The 16,679-nt window shown below is 34.9% G+C and overlaps 1 protein-coding gene across 1 annotated transcript in view; it reads right to left on the bottom strand.

Moving 5' to 3' along the window:
• Positions 1-2,938: 2,938 nt before the first annotated feature.
• LOC129226741 (uncharacterized) overlaps positions 2,939-16,679 on the bottom strand; it is an 88,262-nt gene continuing 74,521 nt past the window's right edge. The window contains exons 25-30 of the mRNA XM_054861371.1: positions 14,877-16,590; positions 13,590-13,796; positions 13,293-13,484; positions 11,362-11,565; positions 4,916-5,497; positions 2,939-3,018 (exon numbers count right to left, since the gene is read on the bottom strand). Of these exons, the coding sequence (XP_054717346.1) occupies positions 3,005-3,018; positions 4,916-5,497; positions 11,362-11,565; positions 13,293-13,484; positions 13,590-13,796; positions 14,877-16,590 (2,913 nt within the window). The 3' untranslated portion in view covers positions 2,939-3,004. The remainder of the gene's footprint in view (positions 3,019-4,915; positions 5,498-11,361; positions 11,566-13,292; positions 13,485-13,589; positions 13,797-14,876; positions 16,591-16,679) is intronic.

The following is a 16,679-nucleotide window of genomic DNA, read 5'->3' as shown; positions in this document are numbered from 1 at the left end:
AATGTTTTTGAAAGGTATTCTTGCAAATGTCCATGAGTTTAAACTACGGTTTCTTGCATAACTTTATTGTGTGAAGATTCGATTTCTAAAAAGATCGTGCGATTTTTTTTTTAATTTTTGAGAAAACTAGTTATTCTTATTGTAACTCATTTGTAAACATTGAGCTGAGCGCATTACCTATAGGTAACAAAGCAAACATGATACATGAATATATTTACGAATGATTGATCAAGAATGAGAAAAAACAATGACACTTTTTTTTTTATATAAAGGATGTTTATTATTCAAATGAATAAAAAATCCCCTCCATTGGCAAGGTACACTTCCAGTGTTCCACAAATAAATAAATAAATTAAATAAATAAGCAATGTAAAATAAATAGATGAATGAAATGACGTAACCTACACACAAGTTACCACTGAGGCAAAGCAGAAATGACAAAAATATTCAGTGAAACGTGAAAGCATAAACATCTGGCATATAATAAATAATTTATGGCAAAAGTATAGTTTTTTTTTCAAAGGCATCTCACTTTGTGAGCAATATAATTAATACAATCTATACATACTTTTAGGTTAAATGCAGTGCCATAAAAGACTGTACAGAGATTGTGCATAAAATTGCTCAATATTACCGAAAGCAAGCAGGAAATTTGAATTTAATGAGCTGATTAGTTGTGTACTTTTTGCATTTGATGATTACAATGACGAGATAGTTATTCGTTCCTGTTATAGACGCTCATATGCAAAATTTTAAACGATGGGTGGGGGTTCAAATACTTTCCCTATGGTTTTGGGGGATATTGTCCCCATGGAAACCGATTTCAGTACAGATTAGAGGTATTAAAATTCGACAAATTTAATAACTTATTCATTAATCGTTGGAAACGAAATGTTTTTACATTTTTGCAAAAATAAATAAATAAATAAAAGTACTAAAAGCAAGGAAGCTCCTATTTGGAGGGGGGGGGGGGACCTGAGCCCCACTTGCTGCCCTATATGGGCGCCCATTGTTCCTGTACTGTTCCACTGTTATTGGAATGAAAAAACAAACATCCGTTTTGGGGGTGGAAACGGACGCGTATATTATTTCGTAGGGATGGCTGTTTTTTGCATAATTTGAAGAGAGCTACATCGAAATTAACGATGCACGTGCTTCAAAACCCTTTAGCTATTTTTCCCTTCTAGACTCATTCAGATAGAAACTCATTAGCTGACAGCCTTCTATTTTCCATACTAAATATGGTCGGATACAGTAGCTCATAAAAAAACCTAATGAAACACTTGTCGAACCAGTAAAAATTTAGACTGTTTACCAAATATTTTGCGGTGTACATTTGAATTTTAAACTATTATTTTTTAATTTCATTTAGAAGCAACAAAGAAATGCCTTCTTGAATCACTAACAAGTAATGAGAATGTTTTATTGGTACTGAGCGAAAATTTTCCAGCTTCAACACACTGAGAGTCGGTTATTTCATGTTCCATGAGGATAGTCTTAAAATTAACACTTTTAGCCCACAGGAGCCCGTTCCAGAGTTTTATACTTTTATGCATTTCCATCTTAAAATACACACATTTAGTCCTGAAGTTGTACACAGCATTGCGATTTACACTGCTCAAGAAATTGAAATTTCACAGCTTTTATATTTCTATAGCAAGTCAAACAACAGTGTGTTCATTAAAAGCTATTCACAAATTGATTGTACGCAGCTGCAGTTATCAGGCTGTATAACACTTCGTGCTCCGCGACATTCATTAATGGTGCATAGTTTCAAAGTGACGGATGGTTTGATCTTCACAGATAAGCTGCCTTCGGGAATGTATCAGTAGTGAGGAGGCGAATGTGCAAGGATGAATGTCATAAATGCTTTTTGATCATGTTTATAATTGGAAGATGCGGAACCTGTATTTATTTTTCTTTGTACCAAATGAATTTTACAAATGTAGATTAAAGGAAGAAGGTAGTGCATAATAACAGAAATTTCTGGAATTCAAGCGTTTGATTTCGGATAAGAAGTATTAGTCAAACAACAGCAGTGTGTGGACTGTTGCCAGACTATACTTTAAATAGTGTTTTAGTGTTAAACACCAATAATATTGGAAGTAGGATTGAACTAATATATCATTACTAACTGATTTACATTAGGCGTATCTCATCAATAGTTCGTTAATTTGTTACATGTTTGTAAAGAAGGAGTATCCAAAAAATATATTTCAGCAACGCTAAAATATGGTACATAAACATCCTTACAAACAAATGTTACATTATTGGTTAACGTTATTGATTTAAGTGATTAAACTAGGAAGCCAATTTTGTTGAGAAATTCAGCACGTTTGAATCCATGCGATCTCGGTATATTATGCACAAAAAGCTTATGTATGAATAATTAAGGTAATTTAAGTACAAATCATTTAGTGCATCACATACAATGAATGACCTTATGCATTTTTGTAAATGAATTATCTTACTTATGGGTCGATGTATATTTCTAGCGAAATATTGCTTTGAAGAAAATGTTTGCAATCTGAACTCAAAACTGAATAAACTTGGTCTTGATAATCGAAGACTAAATACGAAAAAATAACACGTGCCAGTCCATACTACTACTTAAAATGCGAAAAATTTTCCCTTTACACGGGAAAATGTTTTATAAATTTTTTAAAATGCAGATAGAGAGAAAACTGATTTTTGCTTTCTTTCGTAAATCCCCAAAATTAGGTAAATAATTTTGGCACAGAGTTTAACCACCGATGCTTTGTTCTATACGGATAAAAATTGCCTCTGTTTATGCTTGTAACGATGAGAACATTTCCAGTTACTTTAACCAATGAGCATTTTGATATCACGCCATGACGATTCATTCTGTCATTTCCTGTTCAGCTTTTGCTTTACAGTCCAAGGAACAGAAAATCAGAAGTAAGCTTCAGCCCTTCGGAAATAGGAATGTCTTAAAATGATCCCCGCTGGATCAGCTATGAATAGGAACCATTGCTCCTGGAAATCACGGCTTCGATGCTGGAAAGAGAAAAAAAAACGTTATTTTTCATGTATTCTTGAAAATTTTGTTTAAAGAACTAATGAATGTTTGTACAGCTTGATTGCGGAGAGATGGTGCATAACCTTGAAGCATAACCATCATTTGTAGTTTTTTAACAGGTAGAATCAGCCAGAAAGCGCCGAGAAGTAAGAGGTGCGTTCTCGCTGATCTTATCTATTATAAAATAATAACAAACAACCTATTACAAATGTTACAAATGATGTTTCTGCTTCAAAATCTTCCGCCATCTCTCCTTGATTAAGTTTTAGCTATGAATTGAAATAGATATGGTAACAAAACTAAACATGCATTCTAGAATAGCTATGATTAAGAATGAAAATCTGTGAAGTATGTTTAACAGGCTCCTTACATGTAACAATTTGGGGCTAAATGAGAATAATTGCATATAAAACATGTTTCTGAAAAGGAATCGAAACACTAATCGTTTATATGAAACGATCTTCTAAGGTTACAAAATATACTGAATGAAAATTAAATGAGTATGACTTGATAAACACTTTAGAACACAGCAATTAAGAACAAACAGCTTAGTGGCTACAGCACTGTCACATCCGAATAAGTTTGACAAAACGTTGATAACTAATGATTTAAAACTTGAGTTGAATGTTTTTTCTTGCCATAATAGTAGGGCAAAGTTGGTTCACGTAACTGGCATGTGGTAGATTATGAGTACCATAGTCAGTAGTTGCATATCCTTCAATTTGGAAGATGTGGAAAAATCCTTTATCTCAAAGTTTTCATCGGGGCCCAAACTCTTGAGACTGTTGTGGAAACTTCCTATAACTCGAATGCTTTAACCGGTCCCTTGTGACTTCGAGTTATTGAGAGTTGACCATGGGTACTATTATTTACTACTTTCGGAAAGGTTTTGAAAAAATTTGGAAGATTGCTATTAGATAATTTTTTGCATTTCCTGGGATGCGAAATAAATTTACTCCTTGTGGTGCACCCTGGAAACATTTTTTATTTGTTTTGAAGCTTTTATTTGACAACGGTATCTACAAAATGCTCCTTTAATTGTGAAAAATGAAAGTTCGTATATTCGTATTTTCATGAAGCAGAAACGGTGAAAAGTACTCATTTTATGTGTATAAGCTAAGAGCTGAAGAGACATTCAGAAGAGAACTATTATGGTAGAAACACCGCGGGATAAAACAGTGGCCCATTTTAATGTGGAAATCAGTCACGTTTGCTTAGCGAGTGATCTCCATCGTATTGGTATTTGCAGACACCAAAATTGAATAATTGGAATAACTGAGATTCTATTGTACTAAAAAAAATTATGGATGCAAAACGAAAGCTCGAGAGAAATCCTCAGAAATTGCATCACTGTTGTAAAAAAAAATACTTTTATAACGTGATGCATTTATGTATAGTTACTGATTCAGTCAACTACATATGAGACAGTGAGAAGCAAAGGGATGTAAGTGGACATTTTCAAGTTTTGAGTAAAACGCGTTTAAAGATAACATCCTAGGTGGGCTTTCAATGATTTTTTTCCTAAATCATGCTGTATTGCAGCAACTACCAGGGCTTCTAGTACCACCTCTTGCCCCAAGACAGAGGAGAGGTTCACCTACCATGACATGTGTACTGGTTATGTCTAAATTTTTAATTTCGCCACTTACATCTCTTTGCTTCTCACTGCCTCATATGTATTGTAATATATTCAATTAACTATTAATCCTCAATTTTGTGATTGCGATAAAAAATAAATTTTCAGCGAAAAATGAATATCATTTTTTCCTGATATTCGTTTTATCAGCTAAAAACGAATATCAGCGGATTTGTTTTTTCGCTTATATTGTCTCTAAAAAACAGAAGAATCCCGATTTATTAAAAAAAAATACTTACGCCGTTTCTGTGGGCACACGCATCCTGGACATCTGTGTGACGGATAGTTTGTTTCCGGATAGCAGTTTCCAACACACTTCGGTTGTGGACATTTATAACGACATTTACACACCTCGCAGCCATCATCTCCTACTTCAAAATTGCATCTAAGGCCGGAACAAACTGGTGCTGGACAGGTTGCAACCGGTTCCTCTGTCGTTGTAGTCGGCTCGGTGGTTTCGTCTTCGTATTCCTCTTCTTCTTCTTCTGTTTCAGTTGGACTAAAATGGACAGTGACTGTTGTGTGGAGGGTGGAGGCCGTGGAATCTTCTTCGTCGGCAACAACGGGCTCCACAGAGAATGGTTGCTGTGCTACTTCTGGAGGTGGGAGTTTGATGCTTTCAATGGCCTGATAGGTGATGTTTGTTGGGGATGGAGCTGCCATTGATGAGACTGAAGGTTCTGTAAATATGATATTCTGAATTAGGAAATATTTACATTTCATGCAATTTATTAATCGATGAAAGAGTTCGATCGATATTAAAAGGCAAAACTGGAAGATTTTTTTTTTTTTTTTTGCCAGGGGCAAAAAGGATAAAGTTCAGTTATTAGCCACTTTTTCTTTTCATCCATAAGCTCATTACTTCTGCATTGAAAAAAGCATCCCTGTAAGGCCGAAACACGTGTCTGCAATAATCTGTAATTTGTGCTTTTATGACGTTGTTATTTCTTACTTTACTGTTCAGCACAAAGGTATTTATTTATCTTATTTATCTTAGTGACGACTGTTTTAACTTTAAGTGCTAAATGATGATTTTGTTTAATTAATAAGTAACACTACTCAACACTAAAATTGCATCCGGCTCAAAAATAGCTATTTTCGAAGTATTTTGCCTCCGCTAAACGTGAAAATCACCATATAAAGTTCAGATTAGCTCTAGAATTGAAATTCTTTGAAGAGAAATGCTCAAAATGAGCCTCTAGTAGATCCACCCATTTCTGTTTCCACCCCAAGATCATTCTGCAGGGAGTAATGAAAAATTGAATGAAAAACTGTGAACAATGATGGTTTTGAAATTCCTTAAATGGAAATTTCCAAGATATATTTCAGCTAAGGTTAAGGGGAGAACTTTATACGGTCTGGCCCTTCAAATACGCGCAATTATCAAAATCAGTTTTTAAAGTTTTTTGAAAGGGATTAAAAAAACACTTAAAAACATTTAACGATGTAGTTCAAGTATTTATAAGCAGCAGAAAGACGATAATTAAAAACAGTTGGTCAAAAAAACCCTGCAGAAGTTCTGAGACCATTGATGAATGATATGTCTCTAAAAATCTTTTTTGTTCACTTGCTCCAATTTATGTTTCTTAAAAACTTAGGAGCTATGAGCGATGGTCGTGAGAAAAGGTTTTACCAAGATATCTTTACAGTGGAACGCAGATATCAGGGTCACTGGGCTGAGTTAATGCTCACCAAATGCTGCTGAACTATTATAAGTAATAGTTCAGTATATAGTAATAGTAAATTAAGGTTCTTCTTTTACGAACAAAAACCATTTGAAAATGAAGCATTTACAGCAAAAGGCCCAAAGCAACAACTACTTTCGGAAAATTAACATCCTTATATATTATTTCTGTAGCCTGTTTTTAGTTTCTACGCGAGATCTTCCTCAATTCTTGATCGATTTCTTTGATTTACACCTTATTTTAAAGCTTATAGTGATGGCGACTGACGAAAAATATACCCACGGTCTAAAAATTGTTCTTTCTATCAAAAAAAATCTGTTTTAAAGAATCAGAATGAGGTTTTCGGTTAAATTTATAACTTTAACTTGCACTGTGACCGACAGAGCAGAATAGCTTGATCGGCAGAGCGTTCGACTGGTAACCAGGAGAATGCGTGTTCGGGCCCACGTCCGGACAACCTGCATCAAAAAATTAGAAAAAAATCGCGAATTACATGAAAACTTGAAAACAATGAATAACAAACATGACGGAATCGATGAAGTGGAAGCGCTCCGTGCTGTTATGAAAACTTGATTCAACATGGAGATGAAATGATTCGTAATTGCAAGGTTTTTACTTTCTTCTATATTAAATATATATATAGAAGAAGAAAGTATTGGGTTCGTGCAAATTTTCGAATTTTGACAGATTCGAACGTTTTGAGGTGTGCTGAGTCCATTTCGACTATTTTTGGAAAATGTCTGTCTGTCTGTGTGTGTGTGTGTTTGTCCGTGTGTGTGTCACGTCTGTGTGTGACCAGTTTTTTGTGGCCGCTCTACAGTGCCAAAAACTACCGCATGAAATCGAACGAAATTTGCTACACATATGTGCCCCTATGTGAACTTGTGCCCATTGGTTTTTGGCGCGAATTCCTAAAAGGGGGGTGGAGCAATGGGACGTTTTTTGAGTTACGCGTGCTTGCTATTCCTCAGGAAGTAACTGGCGGAATCAAACAAAATTCTGTTCACATGCTGCCCCTAACAAGAGCAGGTGCTGATTCAATTTTGGTGTCAATAGCTCAAACGGGGGTTGAGTTATAGAACGTTTTTTGTCGTCAATTGTGACTGCTGTATCTCAAGAAATAACGAACGGAATCAAACAAAATTTTTTCGACAAGTAGCCCTTAGTGGGTATAAGAGCTGATTTTATTTTGGTGTGAACAGCTGAAAAGAGGGTGGCGCAATCGAACGTTCTCTTTTTCCATTGTGAGTACCCTATCTCAAGAAGTAAAGCTACGTTCTGGATGAAATTTGGAATAAATGTGAATCCATATGCAAACAGGCTTTGGTTCAATTTAGACGTTAATTGCTCCAAGAGGTGTTGATTTTTTTTTTTTTTTTTGCGAATAAAAATAGCTTTATTAATGCAACAATAAGAAAGATAAATCGTAACAGACTGTCGTCTGCGTATTTCGCGTGACTTTAATTGTATGAAAATGATCGGACATATTATCTCAATGATTTAAAATTTTTAACTGTTGCCATCTTATGTTTGTTGAGAAATAAAATATTTGTAATTAATTCAAGCAAGGCTTTTAAAATAACTTTCAATTTTCGCTCTTTGCTTTGCTTTTGCAATAATTCAGACATTGGGATGGTCGTCAAGTTTTTGCATGTGTAATTTTGTTTTTGTTGGGAATATTGCTTCCTCGTCAAGCATGGGGAGGGATCAGAAAAAAAGAAGAAAAATATAGAAGAAAGTTTCGTGATGGCCACAACATACTAGTTTTTTTTTTTGTTGTTGTTTTTAAAGCTTTGGCTCCGGTAAGAAAATTAAAGCATTATGTAAACGAAAATATAAGTATCAGGTTCAAGATTTCAGACTACAATGGAATTGTTTTTTGTTCAGAAAAAAATAATAAATTCGATAATAAAATATAGATTCTTCTAATGAAAATACAAATAAAAAAATTACTAGCTCAATTTGAAGGGTAAAATATATATTTTTTCTTCTTTTTGCAAAAAAAAAAAAAAAAAAAATAGCCTATCAAATTTTTACTACATTCGAAAAGCTACGCTTAAAAAAGAACTTAGTTCAAATTATTTTTTATTTTAACCGTGCTATTAAATGATAAACACGTGCTGCCATCTAAGCCATAACGGTTCAAGCAGCCTGTGATAAATAATTGTAAAAATTTTCAAAAATAAAAACACTTCTCTTCAATATCTTACCTTATATATTATTTTTGTGAATTATTTTTCTGTCAGTATGCGAGATCTTTCTTATCTCTTGAAGAAATTCTTCCCTCATTTTAAAACTTATCAGGCCGGCTAATGACGTAAAATAGATTTACGGTCTAAAAATCAAGTTTTCGGAAACGCCCCTTGTTGTTGCAAAACCTTGATGCAGTCTATAGTTCTTATGCAGATTTTTTTAAAGCAAAGTTCTAATACAATTTTCTAATTTTTTGTGTCACTTTTGGCAAGAAAAAAAATTAAATTAACCTGTGTTTTTTTTTCTTTAATAAAGCTTAAAAGCACTGGACTTAGTTGTTCGGTTAAACTGATAAGTTTTTTTCGGTAGAGCGTTCGGCTATAAACTATCTGAACTTCGGGTAAGCAAGGGCTGTCCGGCATAACAGCAAATTTACATTAATATCACGCATTACATGTACTCATAACATACAACATACATATAACGTACAACAGATAACACACATAATTAAATAAATGCAATGGGAATGCTACTTAGTGTTTCGACTCCTCTATGCAGGCTACAGTTATCATTCAGATAAGTTGACTGTTAATCGAAGGATGTTCTGCCTTTTTTGTTTTTAAAGCTTTGACTCCTTCCAGACCACTAAGCATAATGTAAGCATAAAAAAGTATTAGATTTACCTCAAGGGAATCCTTTTTGTGCAGAAAAACATTTTCATTGTATGCTGAAATGTAGATTTTTCTAATAGCAGTGTTCGACCTTTTGTACAAATGAAAAAATACTACGCCAAATTAATACTACGAGTTTCACCCAGTAAAAATTTCATTAATTACTCGAATGCGATATAAAACATTAAAATAACTATCAACTTCATTAGTAAGAAATCATTTTCTACTCCTCTGCTTTCGGCTGGGAGAAAAAAAAAACATTTTGTCTGCGTTCGAAAAATTACACTTAAAAAACGAACTCAGTTCAACTGGTTTTGAATTTTAAGTGTTCGATTAAAAGAAAAACTTGTGCGGGCATTTAAGCCGTAACAGTTAAAGCAGCCTGCTATGGGGAAATTGTTCAATATTCAAAAATAAAAACACTTGTTTTCAATCGAATTTATTACTTCTGTAGAATGTTTGTTTCAACCGCTTCGTGAGATCTTCCTCATTCTTTAATCAAATTCCATGTTTTACGAATAATTTTAAATCGTATCATGCTGGCTAATAACAAAACATAGACGCATGATCTTTTTTTTTTTTTTGCTGTTTTTTTATTACGCATTCCTTCAATGAATAGCATTCGAAAAGGAAGGCGCAATTGCTAGGTTTGTTGGAGTGTCGTGCTGTTAATCAGAGTGGCGCCAGTTCGAATCCGTGCCAATAAATATCTCTTTAATGTTTCATTTTTTCCGACAGATGCTCAGGACTGTATTTGCAACAACCTGTTTTTTTTCAAATGCAAAACTACTGCTTTTTCACGAGTCACTCAGCCACACTTTTAATGATATTTATGTTTGCATTGAAAATACGTACAACGAAAAGGTGAGCGATGATCAAACTATCACAGCGTTGTATTTAACAAGGTTTTGTTACTGATGTCTTCAAATTACATGCCTTCTCTTGTTCTCTTTTACTTTCTTCCGTTTACTTTTTTCGGTTCTTCTTTAAAAATTTCAAAGAGAGAACATTATAAAGAGTGAAATGCCTTCTGAAACGATTCGAAGCAAAGTGCGGAGTTCCGTACGGCTCCGACTAGTTGCTTAATAAATCAGGACTCTTTAAAAAACATTTATTGCACAGGATTTATTTTTCCTTTTTAACCTTACCTTCAAATCAATGCGTGGTTGTTGTGCATCTTTCTCCAGTGGGCTTTTGTGTATATTGAAAACAAGGGCTAATAAAAAAAAATCCGTTACCATAGTCGTTTTTCGGTACCCAAAATGAGTAGGAATTGACTATTCAAAACCAAGATGCAAGGAAAAGTTCTGTTTTGTTGCGAAGTGTAACCTTTTAACTCATTACTTGCCGTAAGTTCTATATTTTTAAGAAAGCAGTTCATAAAGCTTACCTTTTAGTTTTGGTGAGAAAATTAATTCATTTACTAGTGTTCATTTTAAGGTCATTAGTTTACTTTTTGAGGTAGCAATCAAGTGGCAAAAGACGGATAATCAAAATTATTTGATTTACAGGTATCATTTTGCACTTCATGCACATTCACTTGATGATAACTCCCCTGTTCTTGTGATACTGGAATGTTTTATTGCACTATAGATTCTCACATCTTAACTGTATGGTTTAAACATTTGCTTGTGGCTAATTACCCAACTTTTGATCTCAACTTGACTTACGATAATACTTATTTGGTTACGTTAGCCCAGAGCTACCGGCCGAACGACGTTAACCAATGACTAACCAAGAGCGTTCTAATAGATCTACGTGTTAAATGGTTGTTTCCGAATTCGTTCTAATAGTTTCACCGGTAGATAAAAAAAATCCATTTCCGATTGATATTTAAGCTGGATGATGCATGGTGACATTTTTGACCAATGGTAAGTATTTTTCACCAGCGGCGTTCTTCGTCTGCACAAGTAACCACGTTATCAACCAAAAGCGTTCGATGGAGCATCCGTTGGTGAACAACTAGTTAATAACCACTGACCTCGTAAGCTGTCAGGTGATCAACCAACTGAAGTTGACCGGTAGCTCTATGCGAACGTAACCTTTGTTCATTGGTTGAAACAGTGTAGCGAAAGTTGCCGTAAAGATTTAAAGTTAAAAGAGAGAGATGAAAAAAATGCATAATATAAAACTTACGACCCAAGGGCGCGCTGCATATGCAAACAGGACATCGTCCTAAGTACTTGTTGGTTACGACTTCGCAACCAGGCTCGCAGACTGGAGTTTTGCACACAGGATCACACATGCAGATTGGACAACCCGCTGGACCAGGGATCTCTCTGCAACCGTAATCGGCGCAGAACAGATTTGGGCAGTACAAATCGTCATCTTCATCATCATCTACGTTAAGAAAACAAAATCATCATATTTTGAGGAAGAAAATTACTGTGGTCATAAATAATTATTATATTCCTATTTTATTGCATCACTACTGCTGCTTAGATACGCAACTGACATCGAGCCACGTTTTTGATTTTCCAGCTGTAAATACTAATCTTAGAAGGACTGGGAGTTTTAGCTTCATTGGTAGATCTTTATGCCAAAAACATAAATGAAATTGCACAGGTCGTCATCTCACGGCTACATCTAATACGACTTTTATACACAAGGCAAGGAAAAAATAAATAAATTACTCCTTCCAGCAGCGTAAATGTTTTTCAATTTAAGGTCGAAATTAAATCTAATAACTCTCAGCACGAAAGTATTTCAAGTTTATAGAAATGACTCTTGTTTTTAATCAATACGATGCGATCATTTTAAGTTTGAATTTGTGATACTTTAAGAATTATTTCATTGACCAAAAAACTTTTGTGCGTGAAGCAGCAAAAAAAAAAAAAAAAAAAAAAAAAAAAAAAAAAAAAAACCTGCAGCTATGTACGCGTATCAAAAGTGATATACATGCGTTCATAATTTGTTAACGACTTTATAGATATTATTTTAAGCTTATAAATTACAGCAAATGAACATTATTGCAGTTTCAAGTTTAAACAACTTCAATGTTTTTGTTAGCGTCTGAAATCAGAAATTTGCATATTAAACAATAAACGGAATATATAAAAGGAACAGAAGTACAAAGGGGTGCGTCAGCATTGTTGGCGCTCGTCCTTGGACTGGTCCCTTCAAAACAGGTTGCAAAACAAAAGAAGCTAGGTTTGCGGTAATCAAGCATTTGAAAACCATTTTTTTCCATGACGCGTCCCTGCTTGTTTGGAATAACAAATAAATTTCAACTGAAAACACCCCCAATAAAGAAAACATTGTGGAAGTCTTGGTTTGCTGATCACGTTTACTTCTCTCCCCGTTTCCTACGAGTTTGATGTTTTTGATTCTTCCACTAAGTACCAAAAAGACTAAGGAGCACTGTAACTTAGTGGACATCTTTAAAAGCACAATTTGCAGGAGAAAATACAGGCTGGTTATAATTAAAGTTAAAATGTTTAGACCCCTCTAGTGATCGTTCTACACACCGGATTTCGATGGAACTTGGAATATAGATTATATAGACCATGGCAAGTAGGATTATGCAATAAAAAAAAGTTAAAAAATCGACGATAGGGGACGTTCTACACACATAAAACATCCAGCTACAACCTCCGCTGCATTATGCAAATTAAATGAGCTATTAAAAAGGCAGAAGTCCAATCATGGTCCATCTATGGTGGAAGCATACGGACGGTGCCTGAATTAAAGGACAGCATAGGGCGCTATGTTCATGCTATTGATAGGGAAACCCTTCGTGCGACTGTGGCTGACGCTATAACACGTTTTGAACACGTGATTGACGCAGATGGAATGCATATTGAACTAATTCTGTAAATAAAATCGATTTTGTGACTCAATCTCCGTCTTATTTGATTCATGCGCCCTTTTCCACCCTGGTGGTAAGTTTTTGAACTAATAACCCTGGCTGAGAGGGATTTGTTCCAAATCGCTCTGGGAAGTGATTATAGAGAAATAAATATCAAATGATAAAAAAAAAACTCTTTTCAAATTGTATGCATTACACTAATTTAGGTACAAAGCGCCTCATATAAGTATCGAAATTCAACTGTAGTACTAACACTAACCTTCATCAGGGAAGGTAGGGCAAACACATGTCGGGCACTGTCCTTGTGCTACATCTGTCTGTACTTCACACCCTGGATCACACTTGGGAGGGGGACATGATACATCGCAGATACATTTTGGACAGCCATCAGGACCCTTTGTCTCTCTACAATTTTGTCCAGTACAAGAAATGGCTGGGCATTGTTTTTGTTCTGGAAATGAAAAGAAATAATTAACCAGCTGAACTTAACAGAATTTACTAAATGCAAAATTATATGTAAAATTGTTTCTTCAAAAATGATTTTAGTTTCACTTACTGTTTACAACTGCTTGCACAACAGTGACTCTGCATACACATCCTGGGCACTGTCCAGGAGGAACGTTTCTGAGTACTTCACAGCCAGGATCACATTTTGGCTCTGCACATTTAGGGTCACATAAACAGGTGAAGCATCCATCGTTATCTTTTACTTTTCTGCAATTTGGTTTGGCACAGTCAACATTAGGACATTGTTTTACCGGCACTAGAAGAAAATTATTCCGTGATTAAAAACTTATTTATTGCACATTCAGTGGCAAATTAAAAAAAAAGAGATCATTTCACGAGTGTGATGATCCGAGGGAAAAAAATCTCATATCCAAAGTTTGCAATGCAAGTAATTTATTTTTAACTTTACTGGTTATTACAGACAAAGACGACTCAGAAAAAAAAAATATATCGTTTTCTTTTAAGTATTGCTTAACGCTCTTAACTTATGATTCCTTGCTGAGTTCCAATGCTCCAAAGTTAATTAGTTTCTTCCTGAATATATTCAAATACAAAAAAAAAAAAAAAAAAAAAAAAAAATCTCGCTTTTGATTATTATTTAATATTAAAATGTTTTTAGTGCATAGCCTTGAAATATGATACCATTTTCCCTGTTGTAAGGATGTAAAAATGCAATTGCAAAATTACTTAATTGTAATTATTTGAGACTAAGATACAAGAAAACGTAATAAAATCTTAGAGAAGAAATATACAGAAGTAGTTCATTCATAATAACATTGAATTAAAAAAAAACTTCATTCGCAGTCTGTTAAATCGTTCTGTCCGGCAAGGGGCTGATCATGTATCCGGGCTGGTCTATGGCGTTAACATTGCTAAGCGTGATTGATATTTTGTATAGTGGAATAATAAATTAATAAGAAACCTTCATTTATAACTCCTTAAAGGCTGTTAATATAGTTATTATTAACCTGCATAAAATGATTGTTCTTATTGTATTATGTACATTATTTACAAAAAAAAATAAATTATCTAAATTTTTCGATTTCAGAGGTTTTTGACCACAAAACAAATTTTATCAAAATTATTTACATTTTACTCTCAGGACTTTTACTTTTTACTGGAACAGTCAGTGGAAAATTGAATTCTAGTTAAATGAAATTGAGTAATTATATAAATAGTTCATAGTGTAACATTTCGTAAGCAATATAAAAACGAAAAATTAATGTCTAAAAAAAAAAAAAATCAAGCTCTCAAAAGTTAACGTAGCTAAAAGCTGAAAAGCTAAAAAGTACAAGACCCAACTTAGTTCAATTATCTCAATAATTAAAATTTTTACCTTGCTGACCAGAAGCATGAGCAACTGTACAATCACAGATGGGACATCGGCCTTCTGATAAAACCTTTGTCTTCACACAGTATTGGGGGCAAGGAGCACATGGAGAATCGCAAACACATTTCTGACAGCCATCAGGACCTCGAAGGAGAGAACAGTTGTAGCCATTGCAGTGTGGGGTTGGACAGTGGTACGAAGAGAATGCATTTCCTGGAGATTTAGAGGTGTGTTGAGCCGTTCCATATGTATCCGCCGTTGGAGATGCTGTTGGAAAAGAAGCAAAAGGGTTTGGATCTTTAAGGGTAGAAGGTTGTGCGAAAAGAGTTTTTTTAGGCGTAGTAGTATCATATTCCTCAATCGATTCCTGAATGTCGATCGGTTTTTTACCAAAATCGGGTTGGTGGTTGTCGAAACTTTCAATTATTTCATGTTGCTGGGAAGATTCGTCAGGTGTCGATGGTTTTACTGTAGTGGGATATGCGGTAGATAAATGTAATGGTGAGAAAAGCTTTGTTGTTGTGATTGCTAGTGGTGGTTGGGTTGTGAGGGTCGCTGTTGTTGGTAGAGTATTATCATCAAAATCGTATTCATCTTCATCAAACGATGAAAGTTCTTGAGGCACATCTTCTTCCATAAACTGTTGATGGGCATAATCTTCTTCTTGCTGGGCATCTGGTTTTTGATTTAAAGGCCTAGATGGTGCTGGAAATAGGTCATATGTGCTTTCTGTAGTAGTAGTAGTTGTTGTTGTTGTTGGTTTTGAGCTAACGGGATGAAAATGTGGCCGAACAACAGATCCAGGTCTTCCTTTAACCCCGTAATGGACTTTTGGCGTTGTTTCCTCAAATGGCGGTACTGATTCCTGAACAAGAAATTGATCAAAGCTAGAATCTTTTTGCGTATACTGATTTTCATCTGCACTTTGCTCTACCGATGCTTCGCTAAATACATTGTCGCTAATTGTGTCCTTATTTTGGACAACATCGTCTTTACTGTACTGTGAATCAGCTGTTATTATTTGCGCTATTGGCTTTAATGCAGAGTATCTATCCTCCTCAGAATCCTGCTGAAAATCTTGACTCAATCCTATTTCACTGTGCTGAAGTTGTTGCTCATATGGCTTAGTATCTAAAGCTTCTTCCTGCTGTTGAGGAAGCTTCAAACCGTCTTCGTCGCTGAATAGCAATTCTTCTTGAATATCTTCGGAAGGCTTAAAACTTGTTTGTTGCTCATAGTTCTGCTGCGAAACAGATGGATTAAATGAAGCAATTTCCATTTGAATTTGTTGCTGCGGTCTTTCATTTGCATTTGAAAGTTGTTGTTCTGCAATACCATACTGATGGCTATAGTCGGAAATATGTTGATCCTTTAATGGTTTAATTTCCTGCTCTTGTTGAATTTGCTGATACTCTGATGGTACCTGTGGTTTGACTTGCTGCTGTATATACTGAGTATGCTCTAATAAATGCTGAGAAGAAAGTGGTTCTGAGGCCACACTTACTTGGGGTGGAATCTGTTCTTTTGAGGTTTGATAGTTGAATGTATTCTGATAAGTACTTTGTTGCTGTGACACGCTTGAACTATGAATGTTAAGAATCTGTGGTACATTTGGCTGATTTTGCAAAATGTTCTCGGAAGAAGTAGGAAGCTGCTGCTGATACCCGTAATTAGGATGATTTTGCACAGGTTCTGATGGAGGTGTGTATGTTTGTTGTACCTGTTGCTGCTCAGGAGAATAAGGCACGTCACTTGAAATAAAATAAGTCTGCTGAATATTTTGCTGCTGTATAGAAGGCACTTGTTGAT

The sequence above is a fragment of the Uloborus diversus genome, chromosome 7 (assembly GCF_026930045.1).
Source record: "Uloborus diversus isolate 005 chromosome 7, Udiv.v.3.1, whole genome shotgun sequence".
Classification (NCBI taxonomy): Eukaryota; Metazoa; Arthropoda; class Arachnida; order Araneae; family Uloboridae; genus Uloborus; species Uloborus diversus.
This window is presented reverse-complemented; position numbering and strand designations above follow the sequence as displayed.